The sequence below is a fragment of the Penicillium solitum genome, assembly GCF_028829755.1.
Source record: "Penicillium solitum strain IBT 25940 chromosome Unknown utg000004l_segment0_segment0, whole genome shotgun sequence".
NCBI lineage: Eukaryota > Fungi > Ascomycota > Eurotiomycetes > Eurotiales > Aspergillaceae > Penicillium > Penicillium solitum.
The window spans coordinates 3,710,556-3,736,510 of NW_027072124.1; the positions used below are offsets into that span (position 1 = coordinate 3,710,556).

Here is a 25,955-nt window from a genome sequence, read left to right on the forward strand (position 1 = left end):
ACAGTCATCCCAAGGATTTCCCATCGTTATCCCAAGGCTCACCTGAATATAATAGTATAATTGGTTCATCAAATCCATTATAACCTCGTCACCTGCCAGTGTGGAACCGAACCTTGAGCTTCTTCATTTCTTCAATTTTCCCGCTTCTGTGACGTCCCTCTCTTCCAACACCCACCATGACTCAACCAACCTTCGTAGTTGAACATTTGGATCCCGAGCTGGGCCCATGGTCCACGCTCGAATATGCCAGCATCGCGCGCGAATCCCACGACCGCGGGGCAAGATTCCTGCTCAGCTCTGTGCCCACCGAGCTGCAGATGCCCGCAGATCTGGCCGCCACCAAGGGCCTCGAGGTCGAGCACCGTAGTGTCGAAGTGATCTTCGCCGACCGCAAGGATAAAGTCTGCTTGTTGGACCCTTCCGCTACGGCCGAGTTGAGCCCCGAGGATGGTGATACCTTTGATGTCTTCTTGTTCGGTGGTATTCTCGGTATGGATTTTTTTTTTACCCCGCGATATAAATATGTATGGATTGAGTTCGGACTGACCATTTGATTTCACTGCGTCTGCAGGCGACGACCCGCCTAGAGGTATGTACTTGATTTCTCTATGCACTTCGGCGAGAGACTGACTTTTGTAGACCGCACCTCGGAATTGAGGAAGAAGGGATATGTCGGCCGCCGATTGGGGCCTAAGCAGATGACCACCGATACTGCTGTGCGAGTTACTCGATTGGTTGTGCACGAGAAGGGTGAGTGTGAAAGAGTCTAGATGATATATGCGCTGTACGCTGATTCTGCCTAGTACCCCTCGAGGAGATTCAATATGTCGACTACCCGGAATTGCTCATCAATGAGCACGAGCGCACCGAAATGCCTTTCCGCTATGTCAAGGATGCTAATGAGCAGCCTATCATGCCCGATGTAAGACGATTGAATTTCCAGAGAGAAACAAGAAGCTAACAGTCCAGGGGATGGTGGATCTTATTAAGAAGGATGCCGACAAGTCGATTGATTTCTTCTGAGCTGATACATACAAAGTACGTATCAGTGATGTGTACTAGTTGAAGATCCCCCCAAATTAAACGATAATAAGGTGGCTGAAGAAGGGCCTGGGCGCGTTTCAATGGTTTGATGTCAAATTGGGGGAGTTTCACCTTTTTGATTCAAGTTTAGGTGGATATATTAGAAAAATACATACACGGATTTATGGTCAATTTGAGTAGATACTTATAGGTAATATGTTAATATGCTAAATAGATCGAAATAGATCCAAATCACTCCAAATTGATTATAAGAGGGATCTATATAAAGAATACAATAAATACAACAAAAACAACAAAAACAATAAATACAGAATTACCTCTGTCAAGGTAGTAAGTGGCTGTGCATTTCATTCAATTTACCTGTAATTACCCGTAATTACAATCATTACTCCACAAGGCCACGCCAGCCTTTAAACTTCCTTTGAACTCCGTCATTCGACTGCGTACACTCTGTACACTTTGTACACTAACACACCTTTGAACACCTTGAACACCTTGAACACCTTGACTTTCCTTTCTTTGGGGTTTGGCCGTTTCTTTGTAAACATCCCGTCACTTCAACTATCTCTCTCCTATCCCAATCATCCTTCCGTGTCGTCTTCCCCGTCCGACTCCGATGATCTGTTGATTTCCACCGACGAGTCCCTCCCGGGACATCTATTCGACTATTTACCTCAACCTTGATTCTGATGATACCCATACTGGACTGCTGAAATGCCCTCAATACCATTCCTCCCTTCTTCCATGAAGGGCGGCACCGCCACGATGTTACTATCCGCATTATCGCTGCTGCTGAGCCCGTTGGTATCGGCCAGTTCGGCTGCTGATTATTATGTGCACTCGTTGCCTGGGGCGCCCCAAGGCCCCTTATTGAAGATGCATGCTGGGTAAGTCCCTACGAAGTTGGATTGCTTTGAACCCATTGGCCTTTTCTAACGCGCCAACTCTAGACATATCGAGATCGATCCTGACATCAACGGCAACCTGTTCTTCTGGCATTTCCAGAACCGTCACATCGCAAACCGACAACGCACCGTCATTTGGCTGAATGGGGGCCCGGGATGTAGCTCTATGGATGGCGCATTGATGGAAGTCGGGCCCTACCGACTCCAGGATGACCATACGTTAAAGTACAACGAGGGCAGGTGGGATGAGTTTGCCAACCTGCTCTTCGTCGATAACCCTGTCGGCACCGGGTTTAGCTATGCAAACACTAATAGCTATATTCATGAGCTGGATGAAATGGCCGCCCACTTCATTACCTTCTTGGAAAAGTTCTTTGAACTATTCCCCGAGTATGCGAACGATGACGTACGTTTGCCTTGTCCTCTACTACCTTGATTCTATCTCTAACCGCGTTGCAGCTATATATCGCCGGTGAATCGTATGCTGGCCAGCACATCCCATATATTGCAAAGGCCATTCAAGATCGCAACAATGGCCTTGCAGAGAACGGAGGCACAAAGTGGCCTATCAAGGGTTTGCTGATCGGTAACGGTTGGATCTCTCCTACAGACCAGTACCCTTCGTACTTTAAGTTCATTGAGAGGGAAGGCCTCATTCAACCGGGTACAACCCTCCAGCAAAACCTAAATTCACTCAACGAAGTCTGTCTCTCGAAGCTGGAGACCGCCGGCGCAAAGAACAAACTGAATATAGCCCCGTGCGAGTTTGTCTTGGAACAATTCCTCCAGCTCACTACCGAAAACCAGCAGTGTTACAACATGTACGATGTTCGTCTCAAGGACACGGCCCCATCCTGTGGCATGAACTGGCCCCCCGACCTGAAAAACGTTGAGCCGTATCTCAAGCGACCGGACGTCGTCAAAGCCCTGAACATCAACCCCGCAAAGAAATCCGGTTGGACGGAATGCTCTGGTATGGTCCACATGGCCTTCACCGCAAAGAACTCCGTCCCCTCCGTCAATCTGCTCCCAGGCCTGATCGAATCGGGCATCAACGTTCTGCTTTTCAGCGGCGACAAAGACCTCATCTGCAACCACATCGGAACAGAGACTCTGATCCACAACATGAACTGGAAGGGTGGCACCGGCTTCGAAACATCCCCCGGCGTGTGGGCCCCGCGCCACGACTGGACTTTCGAAGACGAACCCGCTGGCATCTACCAATCCGCGCGTAACCTCACTTACGTGCTCTTCTATAACTCCAGCCACATGGTTCCATTTGACAACCCCCGCCAGACCCGCGACATGCTCGACCGTTTTATGAAGGTCGACATCGCCAGCATCGGCGGCCAGCCTTCCGATTCACGTATCGACGGCGAGAAGTTGCCTCAGACTGCTGTCGGCGGACAGGCTAATAGCACTGCTGCCGAACAGAATGAGAAGGAGAGGCTGAAGCAGACTGAGATGCACGCGTATGCCAAGTCCGGCGAGGCTGTCCTTGTCGTTGTGATTATCGGTGTGACCGCTTGGGGCTTTTTCATCTGGCGTAGTCGTCGTGCTCGCCGGGGCTACAAGGGCGTCTCAAATAATGATATGACAGACAGCACATCCATTCTCAACCGATTCCAGAGCAAGCGTTCTGGTACTGATGTTGAAGCTGGTGATTTCGATGAGTCCGAGCTCGACCAGCTTCATTCTCCTGACATTGCGGGGGAGCATTACGCTGTTGGCGAAGCTAGTGATGACGATGATCATGTCTCGCATCCGGAAACTGGTGAAAACCGCCAGTCTTCACAATAAGTGGTTCTTTTTGAAAGGCTTTCTGGAAGGGGATTTGAAGTTTTTGAAATGATTTTTGGCATGTACATAAAGTAGACGGTGTTATGGGGTCTTGATCTCATTCTAAATATGATTTTTCAATCTGATATCTCTTAATAAGCGAGCAGAAAACGCAGAGGCCAATTGGATTATACAGTCTGGGGGTTTTTGAGTGACGGCTTGGAATATTGGTTCTACCAGCTGGATATGCAGGGCGAGTGGTCCTTGGTGATGTTTCGATCAACGCGAGACGGCTGGCAGAGTATTGCCAATATTTTCGCTACAATCATCTTGCATTCCATCGCCTCGTATTCTCCTCTGCGTCCGAATCTGGCTTGATGGATGAGTCTGAGGATGATACGGTTTCTAAGTAGCTTTTACCCATGGGTTGATATGTAGCTCTATCCTTCACTTTCGCAATGTCCCAGTGACATATTGATTATATATTCTTCATTTGTCTGGCCTCTAAATACACCAAGCCTTTTTGTCTATAAGCAATTCAGATCCAACATTTGCCAATTCCAAAAGAAAATCACCGCGTCACAGTCCAAACCTTGACGCTCCCATCATCAGCCGTTGAAACAAGCACCTCCTCCTCACCTCCAGACCCCCGATCCGCCCTCTTGGCCCAAGCAACATGGTTGATCTCGTAGATGCCATGCGCTCCATCCTGAACACCAACAAGCACCCACTCCGTCCGCAGCACATCAGACGTAGTATCCATAGCATCTGAATCAGCCTGCTGCTCCTGATCCGACGGAACAAACCGCTCTTCATAAATCGCAATCCGCCCATCTGCACTAGTCGAAGCAACAAGCCCAGTCCGCTTACTCCACGCAACAGCATAAACAGGCAGTTCATGCGCATGCGGAAGCACAACATCCTCCTCCCAAGCCTCATCCGTCCCAGTAGGCCGGATGATACTCGGGATGCCCGTCGCCGCAGAAGACAGCGCCCCCGTCTGCTGCGATTCCTTCGGCTGGCGTCGCCACACGCGCACAGTGCAGTCGTCCGAGCAAGAGAGAAGGCGCGGACCAGAAAGCGCTCTCTGGGAACGCCACTGAGCTTGTAAAGCGCCCAGGTCAGACTCGGAAACGGATTCAGAGAGAGGTCCGTTCCATTTCCCCTCTGTTTCTTCCCCCTCCCAATCCAAAAACCAAACTGTCCCCTCATGGCCCTTGATACATGCTACCTGGCCCCAATCATCCAGATCCTCCCGCCACAGTCGGATGGTATCGTCGTAGCTCCCGCTAGCAAGACACTCCTCTGAAGGATGCCATGAAACACACTTCACATCGCCCCCGTGCTCCTGCATCACGGCAACGGTCTCGAAGTTGTTATCGCCGTCGTCGAGATCCTCCCAGATCCAAATTGACTTGTCGCGTGAGCATGTCGCCAGCAGCATCCCAGACGCAGACCATGATACGGACTTGACTTCGCTGTCGTGGCCGTCGAGAAGGACTGCGAATCGCCATTCTTCTTCGTCTTCTTCGCGGTCTGCGGTGTCGGGACTAGCTCCGTTGGGAGCTTCCGTCAGTGTATCGGTTGGGGTTTGCTTATCGCCATTGTTCATCCCGAGCCCGACACCGTCTTCCTGTCCGTAACTATCCCATCGCCTCCAGATGCCGACTGTTGCGTCGAAACTGCCCGTCGCCAGGACGGACTCCCCCGACATGTGTGGCTTCCATGCTGCTGTGCGGACAGAGCGCTTGTGGCCACCGGTGATTGTGGAAAGGAGGGTGAAATTTGTGAGGGAGTAGACTCGGATGGTCTTGTCTGAACTGCAGGTTGCGACTATGGGGAGGGTGGGGTGCGGGGCTGTGAGCCAGGTTCGTTCTTGAGAGGGGGGTGTTAGGTCGGATAGGTGTGCTATTGTGACTTTTGGAGACATGTTGATCTATGTTTTCCCGTTGAGGATTGAAGGTATCGAAGAGATTGGAGGGAAAAGGAATGGAGGGATGTAGTCGTGAGGTTGGAATTTTGATGTGGGGGTTGCTGATTAGATAGTGACTTTCCAGATTTATATTGGAGATATTTTATAGATTGAACACTTTAAGCTTGGAATATTCACATAATTATACATGATACAGCATTGAAAAAGTATAGAAAAAGTATAGAAATCAAGTGTCATTACTCCATACAAAAACCCTAGAAACTAGTTGTATACCCTGCCAATCTGCCCTGTCCAAAGTCCAACCTCGAAAGTCCAAAAATGGAAACGAAAGAACAAAACCCCCCCAAAAAACACAGCATTATATATGTCCCTCTAAAACGCCTTCACTGTGCTGGAACGCCTTCTTCATATAAACCCTCGTATATCGCCCCATGGCAAAGCCAATCCACCTCCCGGACCTTCTCTAATTCTTCCACCAAATTTCCAACCTCATTAACAAATTCCGGCATACCTGCTCCAGCTAGATTCTGACTGGCCGTGGTAGTAGCCCGCACCCGTTCAGAGGCACTCGATGCGCTGAGACGCGATAGGACGTGGCTGCGAAGGCGGGATAGAATGAGTTTCGTCACCGGGTCCGAGAAGCTAGCCACGGAGGTTGTGCTTCCATTCGAGTCTGAGACAGAGGTCTCTGAAGTCACCACCGCGAGCTGAGGCGCGGCAGCAAGACATGCCGTGGCGACGGGTCCAAGCACTCGTTTGATCGTAGCTGCGAGCTGGGCGCTCGCAGCGGGTGGCATCGGATGCGTCGACTCCAAGATAGACTGTACTCGCTCTGGGCTGATCTCGTTGAAGTCCAGAGACAGAATCCGGTCTGCTTCAGGTTTCCATTGGGACCGTGCGTCTCGCTTGAGCAGGTTCTTTGCTGTTAACAGGATGGAAGCAGTTGCTACAATTTGGAATACCCTGGCGTGCAGCCGCTCAAGCCGTTGGCGATCGAGGCTCAGAGTCTCTGGAACTAGATCCTCGGACACGATCGCATTGCTTAGAACGGTGTCGGCAAGACCTTGGGCGTAGACTCGTGCTGATGATGGGCGTGGTTCTCCTTGGACACCTTCCGGGTCTCGCTTCTTCATCTCATCAACGATGATCTTGCGATGAATGCGCCAAAATCGTCGGGTCTTGCCCAGGCTGATGGATCCGTCTGCAACGTCTCGGTCGAATGCCCGCTTCTCATAACCCGGAGCTTCTTCGATGAGCTGAGGTGCAGCAAGCTGGATCATGAAATTCGTCTGGTCGAGTGATAGCAGATCAATGATGCTCATCAATCGAGCCAGCCGGTCGATGGCATCGCCCGAAGTATCCTCAATGTATGCCTTGACCACAGGATCCCGGTAGGGAGCGCATAGGCGTGGTAAGATGTTGTTCATGAACTCGAAGAAATTATCATAGGAGAATGTGCCAGCCTCGCACTGTCCCTGAACTAGTTTTGGGTCTAAGACTTCGCTAATTATCACGTAAAGGGAATTTCCCCGTTGGAGTGAGCGCAGCAACCGATCTTGGATCACTGTGGCCATTGCGACAGTCCAGTTGGTACCGTGTCCAGCTTCGACCCCCTTTCTCATTGTGTCGCACATCTGCTTCATAATCTGCCTGCGCGGTTCAGTGTACGGTGCTTCCTCGATCTTGAACTCTTTGTTGATGAGGAGTTCATGCACCAGCTCCCGATTTTCAGGGAGAGGAGTGAGGATTTTGGTGAATCTCTCGTGGGGAGATGTCCGCTGCTTATCCAGCTCTTGGAATACTGCGGCATCGATGTTGTTGAATGACTCGCTAAGGGGGGTTGTGACACTCTGCGTAGCTTCCGTGGCTGGAGGAGCAGTCTCAGCAGACCGAGGAATAGCTTGCTTGGAGGCAGCCCTTTTCTTCTCCCGCTTGGCCTTCTTCAATGAATCTCGGATCAGTTCCATGTGTCGGTCAGGCCCCGCCAGTCTTTTCAGACGGGCGAGCAAAAGGACCTGGTTCTGTCGGATACCCAGTCTGTAGTCCTCTGCAGCACCGCCGGCTTTGTCATTCTTGACCGTCTGCCAGATCAACTCCAGTTCGACAAACTGTGCAACCATGATCTCAATCAATACACTGGAATCGTGTGACTTCCAAGCATGGAAAGCAGAGAAAAACACGTTGTGTGATTCACATAAAGTTTGCAGATCCGCAGTGATCACAGATGGAGAGCAACAGCCTGACGATAGCAGCGCCGTGACCTGGTCAAAGGCTACCAGCAGCTCCCGGGCCTTGGCAATCAGATCTTGCTCCTGGTCTCCATTGCTGCTCAAAACTTCTTGTGGATGAGTGACAATGAGATAGCTGCTGAGGAATGTGCGTACTGCACCCCTCTCACCCAACGCGCCGCCTTCCATATCTTGCAGACCGCAGAGGCGGAGAACGTTCGTCATAGTATCGAGCAACTTGCCATTAGAAAGGAGAACGCCAACTTCTTCAAAGGCCATGTCGCGAACTCGGTCTACCGACAGGTTCAACGACTGGAACTGCTGCATAACCATCTTCGCGTTATGGGTTCTCCATACGCGCTGGATCTTTCGCGCAGCCGCATCCTGCGCAACGGACTTGGTGACTTCTCGGGACATCTTCTTTTCCTCAGTGGCTGGCAAGCTGCTCGTACGTTGGCGGCGGTGGGTTTGCTGGTATAATGTGCGTCGTTTCTCTGCCTCTGCAAATTTCTCTGCCATTTCCAGACGCAAGCGAGCTTGTTCGGCTGCTTTCTTCTCCCGCTGATCCTCGGCCTTCTTCTTGGCCCGTTTGACCTGATCCTCGCACTTGGCGGTGATATCGGCGAGCAGACGCTCCCGGGCCTGCTGAGCAGCCAACGCTCTCTCTTCGAATTGTAGATTTCTTGTAGCTGCTTTAGCCAGAGCGGCTCGCAGCCTCACTTTCTCCGCATGCAATGCACGATCCGCGAGTCGTGCCTTTCGGCTCTCCAAAATGGACGTGCGACGGAGGTGTTGAGCAATATGGTCCGCACTTAGCGAGCCATTCGAGGACCCGGTCGAGTTATGAGAGTGCAAGGAGGAGACTGAGCTTCGTCGAGATGAGGCGGCGGAGGAACGGCGGGCCTTGCTGCTTTTGCGGTAGAACCGGGCTGCAATGTGTGGTGGGAGGCTTAAGGGAAGGGTCGGCTCCTCAGAGAGCATCTCTACGTCGAGATCGCTCAAGGATTCGGGTGAAAGAGGTGTTGGGCCAGCATCCGGAAGCTGGATCTCAATGTCGGAGTTGCGACGGATCATAGTACGGAGTGACGCGGGTGCGACGCGGAGCTGATAAAGCGAAAGGGAGAATCGGCGGGGCAGCACTGATAAGAGATTTGAATGGCGGTTGTTCACAGGGGTTTCACTAGGTTATAGAATCCCAGTCGAGTGATCTCAAGTCTTTTAAGAAGAATAAAGGAGCAATCTAGAAGGGTTGAAATCAAGGAGTAAAAGACATGCACATCACTCGGCTGGGGGGGGGGGGGGGAGGGATCCGTGCCTCGTTCCTCGTTTCAGAATGGGAAATTTAGTAGGAAAAAAAAAGGAGAGCAGACGGATCAGGTAAAGTAAAGTAGATGAATCAGCTCAAATAGCTAAATAAGCTAAATAGCTAACTCAAAAGCACGACATGATGAAACCAGGTACGCTTTGATCGAACGTGGATCTTCTCGAAATGGAATCTCGTGGCTGCAAGCAGAAGCTGAGGTAAGCACGATACTCGATAAGCAAGATAGATCTTCTCTATTTATAACTTCCAACCTTGGAAGGTTACAATATATACATATCTTGTATGGGTGATTGATGTTTATCTGAATTTACTCAACAGTCCCACCCTCATCTCTCCTCGTCCACTTTGATTTGCCCGCAGATAATATGACACAAACCACAAATCCCTGCTCTCGCCAACATGATTATTATTTCTCTCGGATACAATCTGCTTATCCCAATGCGACGTGTCAAATTCGCCTTTGGCTCCATTCTCGGCAATGATAACCATATACTGATCAGGTTGAGACCGTGCCTCTTGCCGTAGAGGAATTTTAGGATCGAAAACCGTCATCTGCATCAAATGATCAGGGTCATGTACGGAGTACTGCATGGATCCTTGGGATATTCGTGCTTTACCTTGAAATGACGCTCCCCATGGATGATCTGCATTCTCCACACAGTACACAATTGGTCTGCGTGTGACGTATGCCACGGGCTGCATCGTTAGTGGATATGGCTTGGCCACACGTGGTTGCATAGGGCACGAAAGCTGAAATTGCGAATTCTGTTGCGGCCACTCAGCACTCAGGTAGAGGTAGCCTTTGCAAAGATCCAGCTGTTCGGGACTTGGATTCCCGCCCGGGGGTCCCCAGTCGCAGCTGAAGATCAATGGGAGGTCCTTCGATTGTTACTTGCTCAGCAATTGGCACATGGGCCTGTTGGTACCTAGAACGTTGGTGAATACCTTCTGCAATAACTCCTGGCAGCAGGAAAGTACACAGGCAACGTATTCTTATTCCCGCCTCTTGCTTCAGATTCAACATCGTAGTAATACCGCCTTTCCGTCCCTCATGCAGGGTCGCTTCTCTCTTCAACGAAGAACTGGGCGAGCTTCAAGTGTTTTTCATTACCTGTGACCTTGTATAAACGCAACAGAGCCAGCTCTATCTCTGGATGGCCAGGATATCCGGGAGTTTGACAATCATGGCCTCCAAAGGTTGTCGCGAGAAGGTCCACATACTTCAGCATGGGTGAAAGCATGTCGTTGTTTTTATATTAAAGACGGTGGGCAGGTGCTCCTTCAATAAGATGGCCAGCATTGTATCTGAGACATCTGTCAGCATTGTTCGTTGGGGATTCACACTCTTGCAGGCGCCTTCAGTCCACTTTCCGATACCAGAATCCTAGAATTGGTGGTTACTGGCCATACTGTGGGAGGACCGGAGTAGCTCGGGTGTTATTGTAACTTGAAAGCATTGTATCTTCCAGAAGTTCCGAGAATTTGCAGCTGATGCTGCAGGGTCTGAGCCCGAACTACCTCCAGGCGAGGGGCCAACAGCTGAAGGTCAGCCTTAAAAGACAATGGAAGACATTGAACCCCGGTTTTTCTCGGATGGCATCAATGACAATACATTGGGATTAGTGGTAACGATCCCCTGGGCGATGACAGATGACTCCCGCGGGATGGCTCGGACGTATCTGGGCTTTACGAGTCTCCATCTGCACAATGATCATTGGAGTGTAAAGTTGAATCATAGGGGCAAGTATGAAAGCGCTGAGTAGGCATAGGGTTGTCAAAGTTATCCCGAATAGCTTCGGAGTTTTGATTTTGGGAAGAATCTTAACGTAAGTACACAAAATCCCATTGAACTGATCACCAAGTACACTACTGATCCCCTTTCGCCCACCATAGATCTAGGCTTCGGATGCGTATACATCTCCACCAACATCTATGTCGCGGAGTGTGCACCCACCAAGCTCCGCGGTAGCTTCGTTGGAACAATATCCCAATTCGGCTACCAGCTGGGTACCCTGATCGCCTTCTAGTCCGGCTATGGAATCCTTCCACAAGTTGCCCTACAACATCGCTTGGCGCGTCTCCAATATAATGGGGGAATCCGAAGGACCTTCTGAGAAACGTGAAGCCATGGCCATCATGAATGGAGGATAAAATACCCCAGTTGCTCATGTGGAGGATGCGGCTCAAGACCATGCTTCCCAGAGACTGGTGAGGTCATCTGTTTGATTTGATCAGGTTGGTAAGTTGGTATAGGCACCGAGACTACATGTGACCAATGAAGAAATTTAGTATAAGCCAAGTAAGATAGAAAGTTTCAATAAAATTGCTATCGTTGCGTCGTGATACCAGTGTACTTTGAAACCCAAAACAGAAGTGAACGCTATGCTGCAGCGAGGCCAGCTGCTTGATGTAAGTAAAATCAATATCCCCGAGATGCGTTGGGTTGACCTTTGTTTGGTTCACTGTTGAACCATGAATCATCGGATCAAATGCACCTTTTGTAGTCACCACATGTGTAAGGGTACACAAAATGACGGGGCTATCATCTGAAATTTTGAATCGGCCTAGAAGAACCTTATCTGTTTCCCGGTGCAGCCCAGTCAGGGATAGGCACCGGCTTATAGATGCTTCTGAAATCGAAACCCAGGGACCAGGATGGGTAGGATTGTGGCCAAGGGTTGAACAGTGTTCATTCCTCGGTGCGTGGTTTGACCGGGGTTAATGTATGAGGGCAAAGATGGCTGTTTGGTCACGCATTTCACGAGACGATAAATCAACCCACCAGTCATCTGGTTTCACGTGTAAGGATCTGCGTCGGCCTCATTGATGGCCGAAAATTTGGATGTGATCTTGATCTTGATCTTCCTCTTCCTCCTCATCGTCGTCCTCGGTACCATGAGAACCATCCGATTCAGCCGCGTCAGAAGACTCACCGTCTTCTTCATTCCTAGCTTCCAATACGTTTTCAGTTGATTTCGTCTCACCGCCAAACAGTCCATAGCGGTATGTAAGCTTCTTGCTCAAGAAATTCAATGCACCATAGTCCTCATTCTCGCCACGAGATGGACCTCCAAAGAAGGGTATAGATGAAGGTTTCTCTGATTCACGCTCAGTCGGTAGTCCAAAGTAGTTGCTGACGACGGGCGAGACAGCACGGCCTCTTGTGATGTTATAGGATGATAATCGTCTAGCGGGTTCGGGAGACATGGGGACATTGAGCCGTGAATGAGGAATCGATGTGTTATTGACATTTAATGCTGCCATGGAAGACGACATCGAGTCATTGTTTTCAATGAGCGAAGATGATCGAGGCCGAGGAGGGAGGTCTTCCCCGGCGTCTTCCTCGGATTGAGAAGACATATCTCCGTGCAAAATGCGAAGTTGGGCCGTATTGTACGATTCACATCTAGATTCTATTAGCAGGCGTTGATCGTCTTTTTCTCTCGAAGAGTACATACAAATCACATCTTAAGCCGAGCCAATGGTACTTGACAACTGACTTCGAACCGCAATCGTTGCAGTAAATAAGGCCTTTGGTATCCTTGAATTCGTCGGGCATGGGCTGGCTCTCGATGGTGCGATCCAAGTTTCGGAATGTCGATTCCATGTTGGTGATGGTCTTGCTACAAAGGGGACAACGGTAAGAACTTTTGGAGTACTCTGAGAGACACTTGTGGTGTATGCTGTGGCCACATCGCATGACGACGACAGTTTCTGGAGAAGTGAACATGTAGTCGCCACATATGGGACAGTCACACTGGGTGGAGCGTTCAATGCAACGATGAGTATTCTCGATGCACATAGGAAGACAAACAGAGCATGTCTATAATGTTGTCAGTATCACTATAGTCTAAGCTATGTCGGAGCCCTTACCTGGCAATGGAAGAAATCCTTCCCCAGTCCCTGTCCAATTCGACATATACCGCAGTCGCTGCAATGATAGATGCTCTTTTTGTTATCGTTATCCCAGAGCTTGCAAATCTCGCAATAATACTGTGCAGTTTGCTCGCTGCACTGCCTGCAGTTCTGCGCTGCAGGCTGTGCATGCCCACATAGCATACAAAGCATGTGCTCGGTGTCTCGACGAATGAGTGAGTGGTCTTCCACTTCGTCATGGCAGAAGCGGCAGGTATACCATTTTTTGCAAGTGTGACACTCAAGTTTTACATTGCGGTGATAGTGCACACATCCCAGAGTGATCTCTTCCTGTTCTTCCGTGTCACCGTATTCGTCCCCAGTTTCAAGTTCTGGTGCTTCTATTTCTGCCTTAGGCACGAAAGTGGGCTGCAGATCTTCAGGTGTGAGATTGAAGGTGCTCTCGTACAGAAGACCTGATTCGGAGTATGGCGAGCATGGTCTAGAAGCATTGATCTCCGAGGCCCGGGGAATCTCTGGGCTTGTTGGCAGTCCTAAGCTCCGGGGACTCGATGGACTTGAGAATACCCCCATGCCAGGGGTGCTTGGAAGCTCACGGGACGTGTTGTAACCTTCTGTCATGAGACCGTGAACCATTCGCGCCTTTTCAACATTGGTGAGCTGCAACTCCCTGATTGCGATGATCTTGCTTCTTAGAACTCCCATCCCATCATCCGCCGGAAGTAAAGAATGCCCCAATCCCTCCGGATCAAAGGCATTGCCCAAAGATCGTCGAGGCTCATCGATGGATATGGTTGAAGCTGCATGTTGTGGCTCATTATGCGAGTTCAGCGCTTCGCTGGGGTGTGAAGCTTGTGGATTCGATGAATTGCCCTGCACGGTGACGTCGATTTCATGTGTAGGAACAAATGAGCCGTCTGTAGTCGTAGCTATGTTTTGGATGGACCTGGGTGTGTTGTGGGTCACTGATCGAGTGTCCTCCGGTTGCAAGTTTCGGCCATCCATCTCTTTGGGTAGGGTTGTGAAGAAAGGAAGGCTATGCAGGGACCCCGCACCCGCATCTCCGCAGTTCAATTTCTGTTCGTGATCTTGGCCCGGTTGAGAAACAAATTTATGGTCACTATCACTCGAGGGGTTTGTCGGTTCGTTCAGGTGGAATGTTGCTTGGTCGTCATTTGGTAGGCTGCTCGGTTGGGTTGGTAAGGGGGATCGTATTCCAATTTGGATCAGCAACGAGGAAATGAAACCACTCATGAAGGGCTGTAAACCGGCATCTCACTAAATTACTTTTAGATGCTTGAAATTGAAATCAAGCAAAATCAAACCCCAAAATTCGCGCTGAAACAGCAGACATCGTGACATGTGACGTCCACGGGCACCGCCTCCGATGCTGAATCATCGTCACATGCTCTGAGGCTGGAGCCTGAACAGATTGCACGATTTTTAGTTGGACTCGGTTGGACTTGGAAAATCAGCGAATATTGGGAAAGAGAATGGACTATCATTTTGGTTTAGAATTTGCTCAGAGTATTCTAGCATGTAGTCTTTCCAATCAATGTTGTCTTCCTTGCAGATCCATTATTACGCCCAACAACCAATACTATCTACCAATGAGTCTCAAATTTGGAGACGAGGATTGGCTCTACGACATTGTATTGAATGCCAAGGCATGTAGAGTGCCATTGGCATAGTGTGTTGTACACCATAGGATTGTCCGGAAATACAACACACGACGCTGACCCAGAGGCAGGACGGGTCATCGTGTCCTACGGAATCCTTGAGATATGTACCGGTGTTCTGATCACGGCAATACCCGCCCGGTATGTGCAAACACCCATTTTGGGCGAGCTGCCTCGCGTCGATGTGGATTCATGCCCAAGGGAAGCACTGAGGCCTAACGGATGCAGAATCTGGTGTAGCGGGTCGGATCAGCGCCGAGAGAAAGGTCGAGAACTGCGGAGTTCGAATCATCTGAGACATGTCCCTAGACTCTCATTCAAACGGTCAAGTGTCAAATTGTAATGGTCAAAGGCGCTTGTCCGCAACTGGTTCTCTACATGACCGAGTCCCAGGGATCGTGGACTGAGGCCAAATTAGCGGCTTTCTTCTCCACTTCTGCTAGGGGGTCACTCACACGCGGGACTCTCTCACAAGGTGAGCTTGTTCCCAATATCTAGCTAGCAGAAGGTTCTTCAAAATCTTGTGTTCCATGCCCGCAACCTCGGTAGCTCGTTCGAGAAAACGAAGGGTGTTGTTGATTTTGGCAGGATTAAAGTCTTCGGAGGGGGAGGAACGATAGGATTGTCGTAAGGACTTTAGAAGCATATGGCGACCCGGTGTCGAATACTGAATCGCTTTCAACCCCTGTCGATAGAGGTGACGGTATGCGTGGACCATAGCTCGTTGATCCACCTTCATGGTCTGGATTGAAGCGTTCATGTCCGATCTATTGGACGAGTCCGAGCCAACGAATTTGCGGCAGATGTGCAATCAGACGGAATCAGGCGGAATCAACGGAGATCCGAAGGGTTGAGTGCAAATGTTGGATTGGTATTGGAGGAAAGGAAGAGTAAAAGACGGTCAAAGTTGGGGAAAGGTTGTAGCCTCAGGCAGGACTAGCCCGATCGGGAGAGGTGACTTGGGCCGCAATAGCAATCTTATCAATCCCTCCTCTTGTCTCTCTCTCTCTCTCCCCCCATCTTTCCTGGCGATATTCTCGTTCTTTCTTCTCTGTGTTCTCCTTGCTACTTGCTACTTGCTCCTTTTGCTCTTGCTCGAGAGTTGAATCAAAGGGCTCACACACCAAGGACGCTGTTTCCATTTCGGGCGACCGCGGGGTGCCTTTACTTCGTACTCTTTGCGTTACTGCGGTGCACTAGGCGTGACTTTACCCTGACTTGAACAAACGCCCCTCACTTTGACCCATATCAGGAGATACATATCATCTACCCGTTCACATAATACGTTTGATACATATCTTAAATGATGTGCTGAAATCTTCATCTTCGCGAGGTTCTGCGATAAGCTGAACCAGAAGTATGGCCCGTGTCATAAGGAGGGCTGCTTCAGCCTCAGTCAGGCATGGTCCTGGCCGGGCTATCCAAAGGAGAGCGAGAAGGCACAAAGTTATTATGGAATCTGTGACCCAAGAGAAGAAAAAGCTTCGGAGTGTGGTATGTATATTCCCTACTTCAGCTTGTCCAAGTGACTAACGACAACATACAGATCTGTTTTGAAGCCCAAGCACCAAGCGGTTACACCTTCATTCCTGCAGGAAATCCGCAACTCACTACAACTTGTAAGGAGCGGTGTCGAGACGAGGGTCTCCAAATTCATGCAGTATCGGTAAGAACCCTATCTGGTTCCTAATGATCGTCACTGCTTATTTTATTTTATAGACTACCCCACACCATCGCCATCATAACCTTTCCCAGCATGTTCATCGGATAGGATATCATTTTCCTAGTACTGTCGTGGCAGCCGTTTGCTCAGAGCTGGGGTTCTACCTCACAAGTACTGGTAAAACAGTGCCTAGCACCTTTCCCACAGACAGGATAAAGAATCCCGCGCAGGCTGATTCTGAAATTTCTCAAATAACCCTCAACACAGAAGCACGGGACGCCTTAAAGGATCTTTTTCCGAACATACCAGAAAAAGATTTGAATCAGATCATCAAGACCGCTTTTCAAAAGGTACGTATATACCCCATCTTGATCTGAGAAATGAGGACGTGGAAAACCTGATATCCAAAAAGGGCCAGAAAAAAGTTGGGACGGCCACCGAATTGCCTTTGGCCCGCAGAGCTCAACTTGCTGTGGTTGCTCACGTTCGACATGTCTACACTGACTACGATCGCCTCCTAAAAACCACTTCATTCCATGAAGCCAGAGGGGTTGTTGAACACACAACTCTGGCAAAAGTCATTGAGTGGCGAGGGGACGATGAGAATGGCCAAACAGTGCTGGAAGATGTTTTCCGCGAGGTGATCGTTATCTCAGACGATGAAGACAGTGAATCGGAAGAAGATGCGGTTGCTTCAGCGGGGCAGCAAAACACCAGTGTGGAAATACTTCCAAGCGATACTCGGGCCCACGAGATCCGATATCAACCTATCAACAACACGAGCCCTCTTGGCCGGGATCTTCCACGGGAACTATCCGAGGAAGCACCGCCTGGGTTCCGATTTGTCACTAGAGCCCCTGCCACAGACACTATCAACCGTCGTGGATTTAACAGGTACAAAGCATGGACCCGCGCTGTCAAGGAATATAGAGAGGGTATACAGGGCAGTAAACAACCCAGGTTTTCTGTTGCCCCAGCTGAAAAGCAAAGCCCACGATATGCTGAGCAGCGCATTACTGCTCAGGAAGGACACGTTGCTAGACGCCAGGATATAGTTCCCCAGCACGCCGAGGTTCATCGGCGTGTCGCTCCAGGCTCAGCCAATAATGATAACCAAGCACATCGAGTGCTCGCTATTCCACTAATGGACCGACAGGTGGCCAAGAGACATGTAGGTGTCCAGGAGAACTATCCTCATTTGGACGCCCAACAAAAATACTCCACCAATGAACTGAACGCCAGGCCAACTGGACTAACTAATCAGGAATCACCCGAGTTGCAAATCCTAGAAGAACTCTCTGGACCTAGAACTGGGAACATGACCCACTCGCAGGTTGTTCCTCCCCCCCGGATGGAACCCAGATTTCGACAGGAAAGGCTGCCCCCTCAGTCGGACAGGACCAACGCACCTGTGTTCGTGAGCGGACCAAAGGACAATCGGCAGAAATTGACCCCAGTGGGACGCCGCACTGACTCCGTCACTTCCCCTCTTCTGAGACCAGGTTCCAACACGCAGGATTCCATCTTGCCCTCGATTGAGAATTCGCGGCCATCAGAAAGCCGGCGGACTGACGGTGCACATCCTTTGGTCCATATGACCAACAAAATGTCCCTCCGATCGGTCACGCCAGGGCGTCCCCAAGGAGAAATGATGCATCACCCCGATGTCATCGAAAAGGAAGGTGACGGCGAACACGCGAGCAAGAGAAGGCGGTTGGCATATCGCGAAGGTTCTCGGACCGATCCCCGTCCAGACCCGTGGAGTGCGAGGCCTATGGGGCTTCCTGTTTCCGAGGGATTCGGGCCACACTCTTATCGTCGCGTTGAGCTTGTCACAGACCATCGACTCCAGGACCAGCCCCATTTCCGTCGGGACTACCAGCCAGTGGAACAACCCCCTGTTATAGGACACCAGCGGGAAAGGAACGCGAACCCGGTCTCTTATTCGAACGTACAGCATGGCCTAGAAACAAGGTCAGTCTTGGGTCGACAGCCTATTGGCGGACCGCACGAGCCTCAATCCCAGGCCGGGCTTTCCAACACCAGTGCCATTACCTCGGAAGGGGATCGCACCTTTAGAACGGCTCCAGCCGTTTCTAATTCTGGGCCGTGGTATCCTTACCACGGTGATCGTAGTCTCCGTTCAGATCGTGTTCCGAAAGACTCGCGGGCCATTCGGCACACCGGCATTGATGGTGGCCGCCCTTTACGAGAGAATGTTCCCCCAGACAGGAACCTATATGCCGAGGACTTTGTCCGCCATGTTGACTACCGTGAGCCCCTTCCATATGAATACGTCTCCAGGCGAACAGAATCCGAAGTCAAGCCCATTGGAGACCCTTCCCCGTCCACCCGGACCAGAAAGCTTGATTACATTGGTACAAAGAATTTGTCTCAGACTCAGGTTTCGTGTGATCAACGTGGCCCATTGCCCATAGGACCGCGAGTGGCTCCTTCCCATGACCACCTTCGCACCTTTTCAGACTCTGTCATAGGAAAAACCCAGCCTCACGTGTCCCCCCCTCAGGTCCCTCGTGCAAGACCAGCCAGTGGCGGGTTCAACTCCTCGCGGTAAGCCTTCATTGGGGGAAACCAACCAGTTCAACAACACAACTTTTTCCCCTATGCCTTGAGAAGTTCCCAACTAACGCAGATATAGACCACCCTACAGTTACCCCCCCTCATCCCAAACTATGGAGCAAGATCGCCCAGTCTACGTTCAAAGAGTTGAACCACGCTCACCCTACTATTCCGTCCTTGATGGAAGACACGTTGTCATTGTTGATTAATTAATGCCCACCTTCTATCATATTCCCCTTTTGTTGCGAGATGTTTTGTATTCGCATTGCATTGCATTGTTCTTCATGATACCCTTGTGCATATTCTTAGAAACTCTCTCATCATGGGTCTCAATACCAATTTGAATCGGGAACTACGGTTTCCCCATTTTATATCTATTTCATTGTATCTCATCAAGGTCATTTAGTCATGGGAATTCCAGAGCAACTTTGGAACCTTCCACAGGTTGGAATGCATGCTGTTGGTATGTTTCTACCTAGCACTGTCTAGCACTGCCTAGCAGCCCAGTCTAGTCTTGGATTGCCTAAGCTCGTTGGAGTTGACTTCCAGGCCTCATGCAAAAAGAAAAAAGGGTATATAAGACCGGAAACATCATGAGCATAAGAGAGGATTTAAACCCCCTTGCTCTCCCCATCCGCCTCTCCGCTGTTCACAGTCTTGCCAGTCTTCTTAATCTTCTCCAGCACGTCATCGTAGGAAAGAGTAGGCTCGGTGGTAACATTGACCGTCTGGGACTCGAGGCTGACATCGAAGGTCTTGACGCCTAAAGACCAGCGTGTTAGGAATCAAAAGGCGATGAAACAGGCCGCGTGTTGCTTACCTTCCAGCTTTTTGAGGACACGTTCCACGGCGCCAGAGCATCCGCCGCAGGTCATAGTCACATTGAACTTGTACTGGTGGTCAGACATGGTGGGAAATTGATTTGAGTTGGTGCGGGGTGTTTGTTGTTTGAGAGGAGGGGAAGAAGATGATGCTTGGCGGATAACACAGTGGACTTTTGAGGTCGTTTCAGATAAATAACCAACAAGGGGAAATAGTTGAAGAGAAAGAGAGAAAGGAAGATTATATATATATATTTATTCTTCTATCTATCTATATAGTATATTCTCCCTCCAGGGCTGGTATTCTGGATTTGTCATACAAGGTTCATCCCTTGGTGAATGAGCCATATTCGCCATTGGTTGACCAATGTCTTTTATAGTGAGATGATATACTAAGATATACTATAAGGTATAACTAGTTATGGAATACGCATATTTATTATGGAATTATTGGATATATAAGCCATTTCTAAAATCCAGCGGCTCTCTTCTTCTTCTTTTTCGGTTTCTTGAGTGTGCGAGTTCCAAAAGGTCCCCGCTCCATCTGGGTCATCGGCATACTATCCGGCTGACTACTGTTGATGTTGATTCGGGGAGGTGCAAGGGGCTGACTGCCCCATGTTCGGACCATAGGGACTGCCGGAGTCGAAGGGAGGGATTGGTCACGAGTCTGTGAGCGCTTCTTCCGTCTATTCTTGGATGTGCGCGTCTTGGAATTCCGCGTCTCCTCGTCTTCGATCCTGTCCCATGTATAGTGTTGGGGATTGGTCCCCACTGGCCAGTGGGAGAGGAGGTTTGTCACCTTCCGTGGTGTTGGACGTGGGGTTTTGAATGTGATGAATGCTGAGAGGCCACCCAGGACTGGGACTGCGGTGTATTTGGATTGCTCGATTGGTGTCGTGTCCCGTCGGGATCCAAAGTTTCGGCTTTTGGCCATTGATGACTGGCTTGCAGGGGTCTTTGATGATAAGAATGCGAAGTAGCTCGATTGGTATTTGTTCTGTGCCGCGGCCTTCTCATTTGCCTTTTGAATTGCGAGGTCATCGGCCGGATCTGGGGGCCTGGATAGTAAGATGCTATCCAACGAGGTGGAAACTTTGATTAGGCGTGAAAGGATGAGATCGGCAGCAACTCCCCGAATGACTTTCTCTTTCATGAGTCGTGTCTGCACAGGGATGGTACGAGGCAGGGTAGACATCCAATCATCGATCATTCGATCATAGGTATTTAGAAGATCCCTGTCTGCTTCGGCCGACAATTTGGCCGGCATGCCATACCTCCCGCTTGAGGATGGGACTGGCAGAAGCATATACCGACAGTGAGCGTCGGGGTCCCCGTATTTGGGCACCAGTGCTGAGACGAGTCGTTTCACCTCATCTGCACTTTCATCAAGACCCTCAGGCAAGATCCTCTTGCCGCTCAATTCAACTATCGTCCTGCCTGGAGGTCGCTTCGATCCATTCGCCATTTCGCCTTGTAGAACTGCTATCAACCCATCCAATGTCCTTGGTTTGGGCCTTCGTCTCTTATTTTGCTTTTTTGGACGAATTTCCATCATCCCTGTCGCTATTTTGTAGACGCCAGATAAATCCAAGGTCCACTGCAAGTCCGACTTTGTATCAATGCGGCCCATTTTGGGCTTGCAACGACGAACAATTGTTTTCTTTGTCGCTGATTCGTCCCAATCATTCACAATAAAGTCATCGGTGGGTCTGACGTAGGATGTCGGAGCATAACGCCTTCTTAACCGCAAGACACTACTTTGACGAAACAAGTCTGGCTCGTCTGGATCTCCGCGTGGACCTTTGAAAGTAGATTCGTGAACGGCAAAATCAGAATCCATCCAGAAAAGCTTGATCAGTGGCAAGTGGGCGTTATAGAAATTCCTACCCAGTGGTGCCACAGAGTGAGCAATCTCTTTAAATACAAATCTCGAAAATCGCACAACAGAGTCACGTTCAGTTGACGGTATCTCGTCCAACAGGGGCGCATCTAGCACCAGGGGATCAGGTACAGATATGCACTCGGTCTCTTCGTCGGATACAAAGGGACATGGAAATGCTTGTACCAGCCGAGTGATCTGCGAATACAGAACGAGATACACATCTAGATGATAATTTAGTATTTGAATTCCGTGTTCAGTTGCACTAGCACGTACCTTGGTATACGACTATCTCACTAAGTCGCAAAGTTGTGTCTTCGGGGTCTCGAAAGTGCCTCCAGGAAACTTGAGGGTATAGAGAAAGATTTGTATCATCATCACCTGGTAGCGCTCCGAGATCAAACCACGATATCCGAGTCGTCGTCAGGACGAAGAACTGTGACGGCTTGCGTGGGTTTCTTTGAACGTCTAGAACCCACTCAGATTGCTTTTCCATTCCCAACTCAACCGTGCGTTGTGGAATCTGGTCGTCTGTGAAGGCATAGATCATGACACTGTGACGATTGGAGACAATTACCGATCCAACATTATGGACCCACACGATAGATGCCCAGCCATCAAGGCGAGGGCAACTATGCTTGCGTTTATAATCCCGCGTGGGCAGCGAGCCTGATTTGACGAACTCGACACCCCAAGTGGACTGCTGAAGTCGCTGCCTGCCGGTGATCTCCCAGACACTCCACTTGCCTCTGGTATCTACAATGGCGAATTGTCTCTGATACCAGGGGTTGAAGGTCACATCGGCATGTGAGAAGCCACCTGTTCGCGACACAGGTACCTCCACAATGGGATTCGCATCCAGCCGAGAGTTTTTCAAGGGGGCGGAGGATCCCAGTATAGCATCTTCCGGGACGTGCATAGGCACAGGATCCCAGTGGTAAAGAGGTCGGAATATTGTAGTCCTCGTGGGGAGACGAGCAGCCATGAACATGGGCGTCTCCTCCAAGGGACGTGCAAAGTGTACTTGACGTACCGGTGCGCCAGAATTGGACCATTCAGACATTTCAATGTTGCTGATCGATGGAGCACGAAATGCTAACTTCTGTGGAGAACTCAACTCCAAAATTTCCTCTTCCAGCGTTCGGAATGAGATTATATTACGAGATTCTCCGGTAACGGCTACCGCAATTGGAACTGAGCGCAGCCTTTTGTCATGACGCCTTTGGTCCACCGCATAACCGAGATCGAAGAGCTCAGAGATCTCCGGGTCATATTTCTCGGTTATAGATGTCACAGTTTTCGACAAAGGTTCCGCGCGAATTGAGGACCATGATGCCGCCAAATCGGGATGCGCGCTTGTGATCACCTTCCTGGGGTTTTTCTCAGCTACTCTTTGTATTGGTCGAGCTTGCGGGGGGCGGAAAGGCGATGGGATTGTTGTCTTGGTCACACCGGTATACTCGATCGACGGGGCTTGCGAACATGTTAGTTGGTTTCCAAGAAAGGAGGCCCAAGTACCTACGCCTAGCAAAGGAACGAGTAAATGTCCAGTCCTGCTCCTCAGGAAGGTAGACAGCTCGTCCTACGTGCCCATAGTGGAGAGCACTGCCTGAATGTTCATCCATCGGATCTTTCTTTGCTTCTTGCGATCAGTTCAGGACCTGGCCAAACCATGTCGATACTGGTGCAACAGTAAGAGTCCACTTGGTCATATACATATGCGCATAATGTGAGGATATTCCAAGGTTGCAGCAAAAGAAACCCTGGAGCACGGAAAGTTTTTTGGTTCTTATCGATAAGAACTCGGAGTTGTTGCGCCGCCAACCCCAAACAACTCTTTGTCCCCGCGTCAACTTCAACTTGCACGATTCAACACTCAACACTCACAATTGAATTCTCAGATACTATGACTTCTTCATTCGAACCGTCACTCTCGACAAGTGGCATGCGCCCACCTCTCGCCTCGGCGGATGCGCCATCAATGGCAGACTCATTGCCCAGCATCAACTTTGGATTCGAGGACCTGCGCAATACCATGGCACAATTCACAGTGAAGTTCGACGCGTTTATTGAGCGTGGTCGCAAACAAGTCTTGGAGGAACGAAACCAGTTCCACATTAATCTGGCTGAATATGAAGGTATGAGTTTGATAGTTCTGAAACCCACCCGTTCCCTGTGCCTAACACAACCTGCCAGAGGACGAGCGCATGCGACAGCGCGATATCGAAATTCTCAATCTCAAATCACAAACCCATGAACAAACCCTCCAAAAGGAAGCGGCGGAGGCTGCTGAAATGCACGGGGCTATCTCGTCTATCACCTTGGAACGCGATTCCCGCCTTGCCAAACGCGACCGTCTGAAGCAGCAAATCGCCGAGACTCAGAAGGCTATCAGTCAAAAGGTCGAGGCACAAAAGTCTCACGCACAGCATTTAGATGCGCAATCTCGTCTCAATTTCCCCGAGTTAGAGTTCTGGCAGGATTACCTTTGTATTCGAATTGAAGGCGCCGGCCGTGAGGACCGGTTAAAGTTTGTCTACAGCCATCTATTGGAGAAGGACTGGGAGGCGGAAGCTTGGTTTGAATTGGGCACCGCCAGTCGCGACTACGAAGTTTTCCATACACGCCCCAAGGTTGACCGGGATAGTTTGGAGCATGTGGTAGATCTCGTCAACGATGACCGAGACTTCGGGGCGTTCTTGAAGCGGATGCGCAAGTTGTTTGTTGAAGCGATGAACTAAAGACATGTACAAGGCCGTTTGGGTTATTGTTATTGTTCCGATACGAATTCATGATTTTTATGCATAGTTCAGTAAAGTTTCCTAGGTTCCATTGAAATCGTCACGCAGTTGCAAGGAGATTTCTGCAATACCCCATTTCCAGCTACTCATTTTACCCAGTAGCCTCGCGGTAGAATGCAATGCTGCGGTTTGCGCCAGCGGTGGCAAACCCTTCTGTCTTGCCGACCTTGGGAAGCCACTTTGCGTTCCAAACGGCTTTATCTGTTTCTGAGTGGGTAGCAACGCAGGTCTTTGTCTCCATGGACCAAACCTTGACCTTGCCGTCAAACGAACTTGGAAATGTCAGCTTGTCGTCACATGAATGCACGGAATATTAACTAACCTGCTTAGAAGGTATTCGCCAGTGTCGCTCCAGGAAAGAGACAAGATCCAGGCGGAGTGTCCTGAGAGATTGGCGATTTGTTCACCGGAAGAAGTATCATACAGCACAATGACCTTGGAGTCACCAGCAGCTGCTAGAATCTTGCTTTTGGGCGAGAAAGCCACAGCTCGTACGGGATTGACCAAGCCTAGGCCGAATTAGCACTTGAATTTCTGCTCGGCCCAGTCAACTTTACTTACCTAACAGAGAGAATGGCATGCGGCCTGTTTCAGTGGTGAACATGTAGACTGCGCCATCGTCATGGCCTGAAGCGATCAATCGACCATCGGGAGACTAAACACCAAAGTTAGCAGGGGGCCAGGTGTCTGACTGCAGGATTTAAGATCTCACCAAGTCGATGCAAGTACCAAAGTTGCCTTTAGTCTCATGGTCTCGAATCCGAGTGCCATCAGCAGCCAAATCCCATACATTAATGCGCCCTTCCTGCGTGACGCCAGCAAGATATTGGCCATCTTCAGAAAGAGCTATGGCCCAGGCATCGGCACCTGTAAGGTCGGCTGTTTTCTTGTTAGCCTTGTTGCACCTTGTGGGTTATCAAAGAGGGGCAGTGCTTACCAGTCAGCTTTGTGTCTGCAGCCCAATAACCGTCCTGACAAGACCAGACCTTGATTTCGCCATCAAATCCAGCGGTGACTGCACGGGAGCCGTTCCCATTGGTCACGATGTGATGGCAACCAATGGTGTGGGCACCATCAATGGACTGCACCAGGGGGAAGTCAGCGTCCGTGGTAGAGTGCACTTTGATAGACGAGGCACCCGAGGCAGATAGAATTTGCTTGTCTGTTATCGCCAGCGAGAAGATATCAACAAGGTGCGCTACAAAACAAAATATTAGCCAAATCACAGATGTCACCCATGATAATGCGCATCGGGAAGCTCACCATTGTCCGCAGAACCTCTCGAGAGGTATTGTTTCGACTGAAAACCGTCAATTAATAATGAGATTCATCAATTTTGGGTATGATCTTACCATGTTGACGATGCCGAGCTCTTTCGGGGCTGTGTCGAGACTTTACTTGCGGAGGAACAATGACGTTGGGGCCCGAAGGCCCGTTCCG

General features: G+C 50.0%; 12 protein-coding genes across 12 annotated transcripts; 4 read left to right on the forward strand and 8 right to left on the reverse strand.

The window, feature by feature from the left end:
* Positions 1–3: 3 nt before the first annotated feature.
* On the forward strand, positions 4–1,203 carry N7455_007436 (SAM-dependent methyltransferase). Its single transcript, XM_040955987.2, has 5 exons — positions 4–489; positions 572–589; positions 640–750; positions 804–922; positions 970–1,203. The coding sequence occupies exons 1-5, from the start codon at positions 177–179 to the stop codon at positions 1,021–1,023; spliced, it is 615 nt and encodes a 204-aa protein (XP_040813409.2). The 5' UTR covers positions 4–176; the 3' UTR covers positions 1,024–1,203.
* A 298-nt stretch (positions 1,204–1,501) lies between these two features.
* Positions 1,502–3,837, forward strand: kexA (serine-type carboxypeptidase kexA). Its single transcript, XM_040956107.2, has 3 exons — positions 1,502–1,931; positions 1,995–2,355; positions 2,409–3,837. The coding sequence occupies exons 1-3, from the start codon at positions 1,759–1,761 to the stop codon at positions 3,747–3,749; spliced, it is 1,875 nt and encodes a 624-aa protein (XP_040813446.2). The 5' UTR covers positions 1,502–1,758; the 3' UTR covers positions 3,750–3,837.
* Positions 3,838–4,299: 462 nt separating this feature from the next.
* cia1 (iron-sulfur cluster assembly protein CIA1) lies at positions 4,300–5,658 on the reverse strand (the record flags this gene model as incomplete). Its single annotated transcript, XM_040956045.2, has 1 exon — positions 4,300–5,658. One exon carries the CDS (start codon positions 5,656–5,658, stop codon positions 4,300–4,302), a length of 1,359 nt encoding a protein of 452 aa, XP_040813460.2.
* A 386-nt stretch (positions 5,659–6,044) lies between these two features.
* On the reverse strand, positions 6,045–8,963 carry N7455_007439 (IQ calmodulin-binding motif domain protein; the record flags this gene model as incomplete). Its single annotated transcript, XM_040955951.2, has 1 exon — positions 6,045–8,963. The coding sequence occupies one exon, from the start codon at positions 8,961–8,963 to the stop codon at positions 6,045–6,047; it is 2,919 nt and encodes a 972-aa protein (XP_040813420.2).
* Positions 8,964–11,855: 2,892 nt separating this feature from the next.
* N7455_007440 (RING finger and CHY zinc finger domain-containing protein) lies at positions 11,856–14,481 on the reverse strand. The gene is made up of 3 exons (XM_040956069.2): positions 13,087–14,481; positions 12,672–13,036; positions 11,856–12,619 (listed from the first exon to the last, which is right to left on the reverse strand). Exons 1-3 carry the CDS (start codon positions 14,341–14,343, stop codon positions 12,034–12,036), a joined length of 2,208 nt encoding a protein of 735 aa, XP_040813507.2. The 5' UTR covers positions 14,344–14,481; the 3' UTR covers positions 11,856–12,033.
* Positions 14,482–14,993: 512 nt separating this feature from the next.
* N7455_007441 (uncharacterized protein) lies at positions 14,994–15,630 on the reverse strand. The gene is made up of 2 exons (XM_040955973.2): positions 15,224–15,630; positions 14,994–15,171 (listed from the first exon to the last, which is right to left on the reverse strand). Exons 1-2 carry the CDS (start codon positions 15,526–15,528, stop codon positions 15,057–15,059), a joined length of 420 nt encoding a protein of 139 aa, XP_040813614.2. The 5' UTR covers positions 15,529–15,630; the 3' UTR covers positions 14,994–15,056.
* A 64-nt stretch (positions 15,631–15,694) lies between these two features.
* Positions 15,695–15,910, reverse strand: N7455_007442 (uncharacterized protein; the record flags this gene model as incomplete). Its single annotated transcript, XM_065605625.1, has 1 exon — positions 15,695–15,910. One exon carries the CDS (start codon positions 15,908–15,910, stop codon positions 15,695–15,697), a length of 216 nt encoding a protein of 71 aa, XP_065461479.1.
* A 217-nt stretch (positions 15,911–16,127) lies between these two features.
* Positions 16,128–19,220, forward strand: N7455_007443 (DUF2293 domain-containing protein; the record flags this gene model as incomplete). The annotated part of the gene is made up of 5 exons (XM_040955995.2): positions 16,128–16,262; positions 16,315–16,434; positions 16,488–16,781; positions 16,844–19,002; positions 19,091–19,220. 5 exons carry the CDS (start codon positions 16,128–16,130, stop codon positions 19,218–19,220), a joined length of 2,838 nt encoding a protein of 945 aa, XP_040813616.2.
* Positions 19,221–19,622: 402 nt separating this feature from the next.
* Positions 19,623–19,919, reverse strand: N7455_007444 (copper metallochaperone ATX1; the record flags this gene model as incomplete). The annotated part of the gene is made up of 2 exons (XM_040956096.2): positions 19,623–19,774; positions 19,832–19,919. 2 exons carry the CDS (start codon positions 19,917–19,919, stop codon positions 19,623–19,625), a joined length of 240 nt encoding a protein of 79 aa, XP_040813435.1.
* A 382-nt stretch (positions 19,920–20,301) lies between these two features.
* On the reverse strand, positions 20,302–23,339 carry N7455_007445 (uncharacterized protein; the record flags this gene model as incomplete). The annotated part of the gene is made up of 3 exons (XM_040956071.2): positions 20,302–21,938; positions 21,991–23,187; positions 23,237–23,339. The coding sequence occupies 3 exons, from the start codon at positions 23,337–23,339 to the stop codon at positions 20,302–20,304; spliced, it is 2,937 nt and encodes a 978-aa protein (XP_040813574.2).
* Positions 23,340–23,620: 281 nt separating this feature from the next.
* On the forward strand, positions 23,621–24,455 carry N7455_007446 (kinetochore Spc25 family protein; the record flags this gene model as incomplete). The annotated part of the gene is made up of 2 exons (XM_040955998.2): positions 23,621–23,852; positions 23,911–24,455. The coding sequence occupies 2 exons, from the start codon at positions 23,621–23,623 to the stop codon at positions 24,453–24,455; spliced, it is 777 nt and encodes a 258-aa protein (XP_040813415.2).
* A 151-nt stretch (positions 24,456–24,606) lies between these two features.
* N7455_007447 (SKI complex subunit WD repeat protein SKI8) lies at positions 24,607–25,870 on the reverse strand (the record flags this gene model as incomplete). The annotated part of the gene is made up of 7 exons (XM_065605626.1): positions 24,607–24,787; positions 24,838–25,024; positions 25,077–25,170; positions 25,228–25,394; positions 25,453–25,713; positions 25,779–25,815; positions 25,868–25,870. The coding sequence occupies 7 exons, from the start codon at positions 25,868–25,870 to the stop codon at positions 24,607–24,609; spliced, it is 930 nt and encodes a 309-aa protein (XP_065461480.1).
* Between the last annotated feature and the right edge of the window lie 85 nt (positions 25,871–25,955).

Bases quoted from the DNA above. Each gene is read 5' to 3' on its own strand.
- kexA (XM_040956107.2), top strand. From the start codon at position 1,759: ATGCCCTCAATACCATTCCTCCCTTCTTCCATGAAGGGCGGCACCGCC. The intron at 1,932-1,994 runs GTAAGTCCCTAC...CGCCAACTCTAG, and splicing joins TTATTGAAGATGCATGCTGG to ACATATCGAGATCGATCCTG. The intron at 2,356-2,408 runs GTACGTTTGCCT...ACCGCGTTGCAG, and splicing joins CCGAGTATGCGAACGATGAC to CTATATATCGCCGGTGAATC.
- N7455_007441 (XM_040955973.2), bottom strand. From the start codon at position 15,528: ATGAACGCTTCAATCCAGACCATGAAGGTGGATCAACGAGCTATGGTC. The intron at 15,172-15,223 runs GTGAGTGACCCC...ATTTGGCCTCAG, and splicing joins CTTGTGAGAGAGTCCCGCGT to TCCACGATCCCTGGGACTCG.
- N7455_007436 (XM_040955987.2), top strand. From the start codon at position 177: ATGACTCAACCAACCTTCGTAGTTGAACATTTGGATCCCGAGCTGGGC. The intron at 751-803 runs GTGAGTGTGAAA...GATTCTGCCTAG, and splicing joins ATTGGTTGTGCACGAGAAGG to TACCCCTCGAGGAGATTCAA. The intron at 923-969 runs GTAAGACGATTG...CTAACAGTCCAG, and splicing joins AGCAGCCTATCATGCCCGAT to GGGATGGTGGATCTTATTAA.
- N7455_007440 (XM_040956069.2), bottom strand. From the start codon at position 14,343: ATGAGTGGTTTCATTTCCTCGTTGCTGATCCAAATTGGAATACGATCC. The intron at 13,037-13,086 runs GTAAGGGCTCCG...ACAACATTATAG, and splicing joins AGGATTTCTTCCATTGCCAG to ACATGCTCTGTTTGTCTTCC. The intron at 12,620-12,671 runs GTATGTACTCTT...AATAGAATCTAG, and splicing joins CTCGGCTTAAGATGTGATTT to ATGTGAATCGTACAATACGG.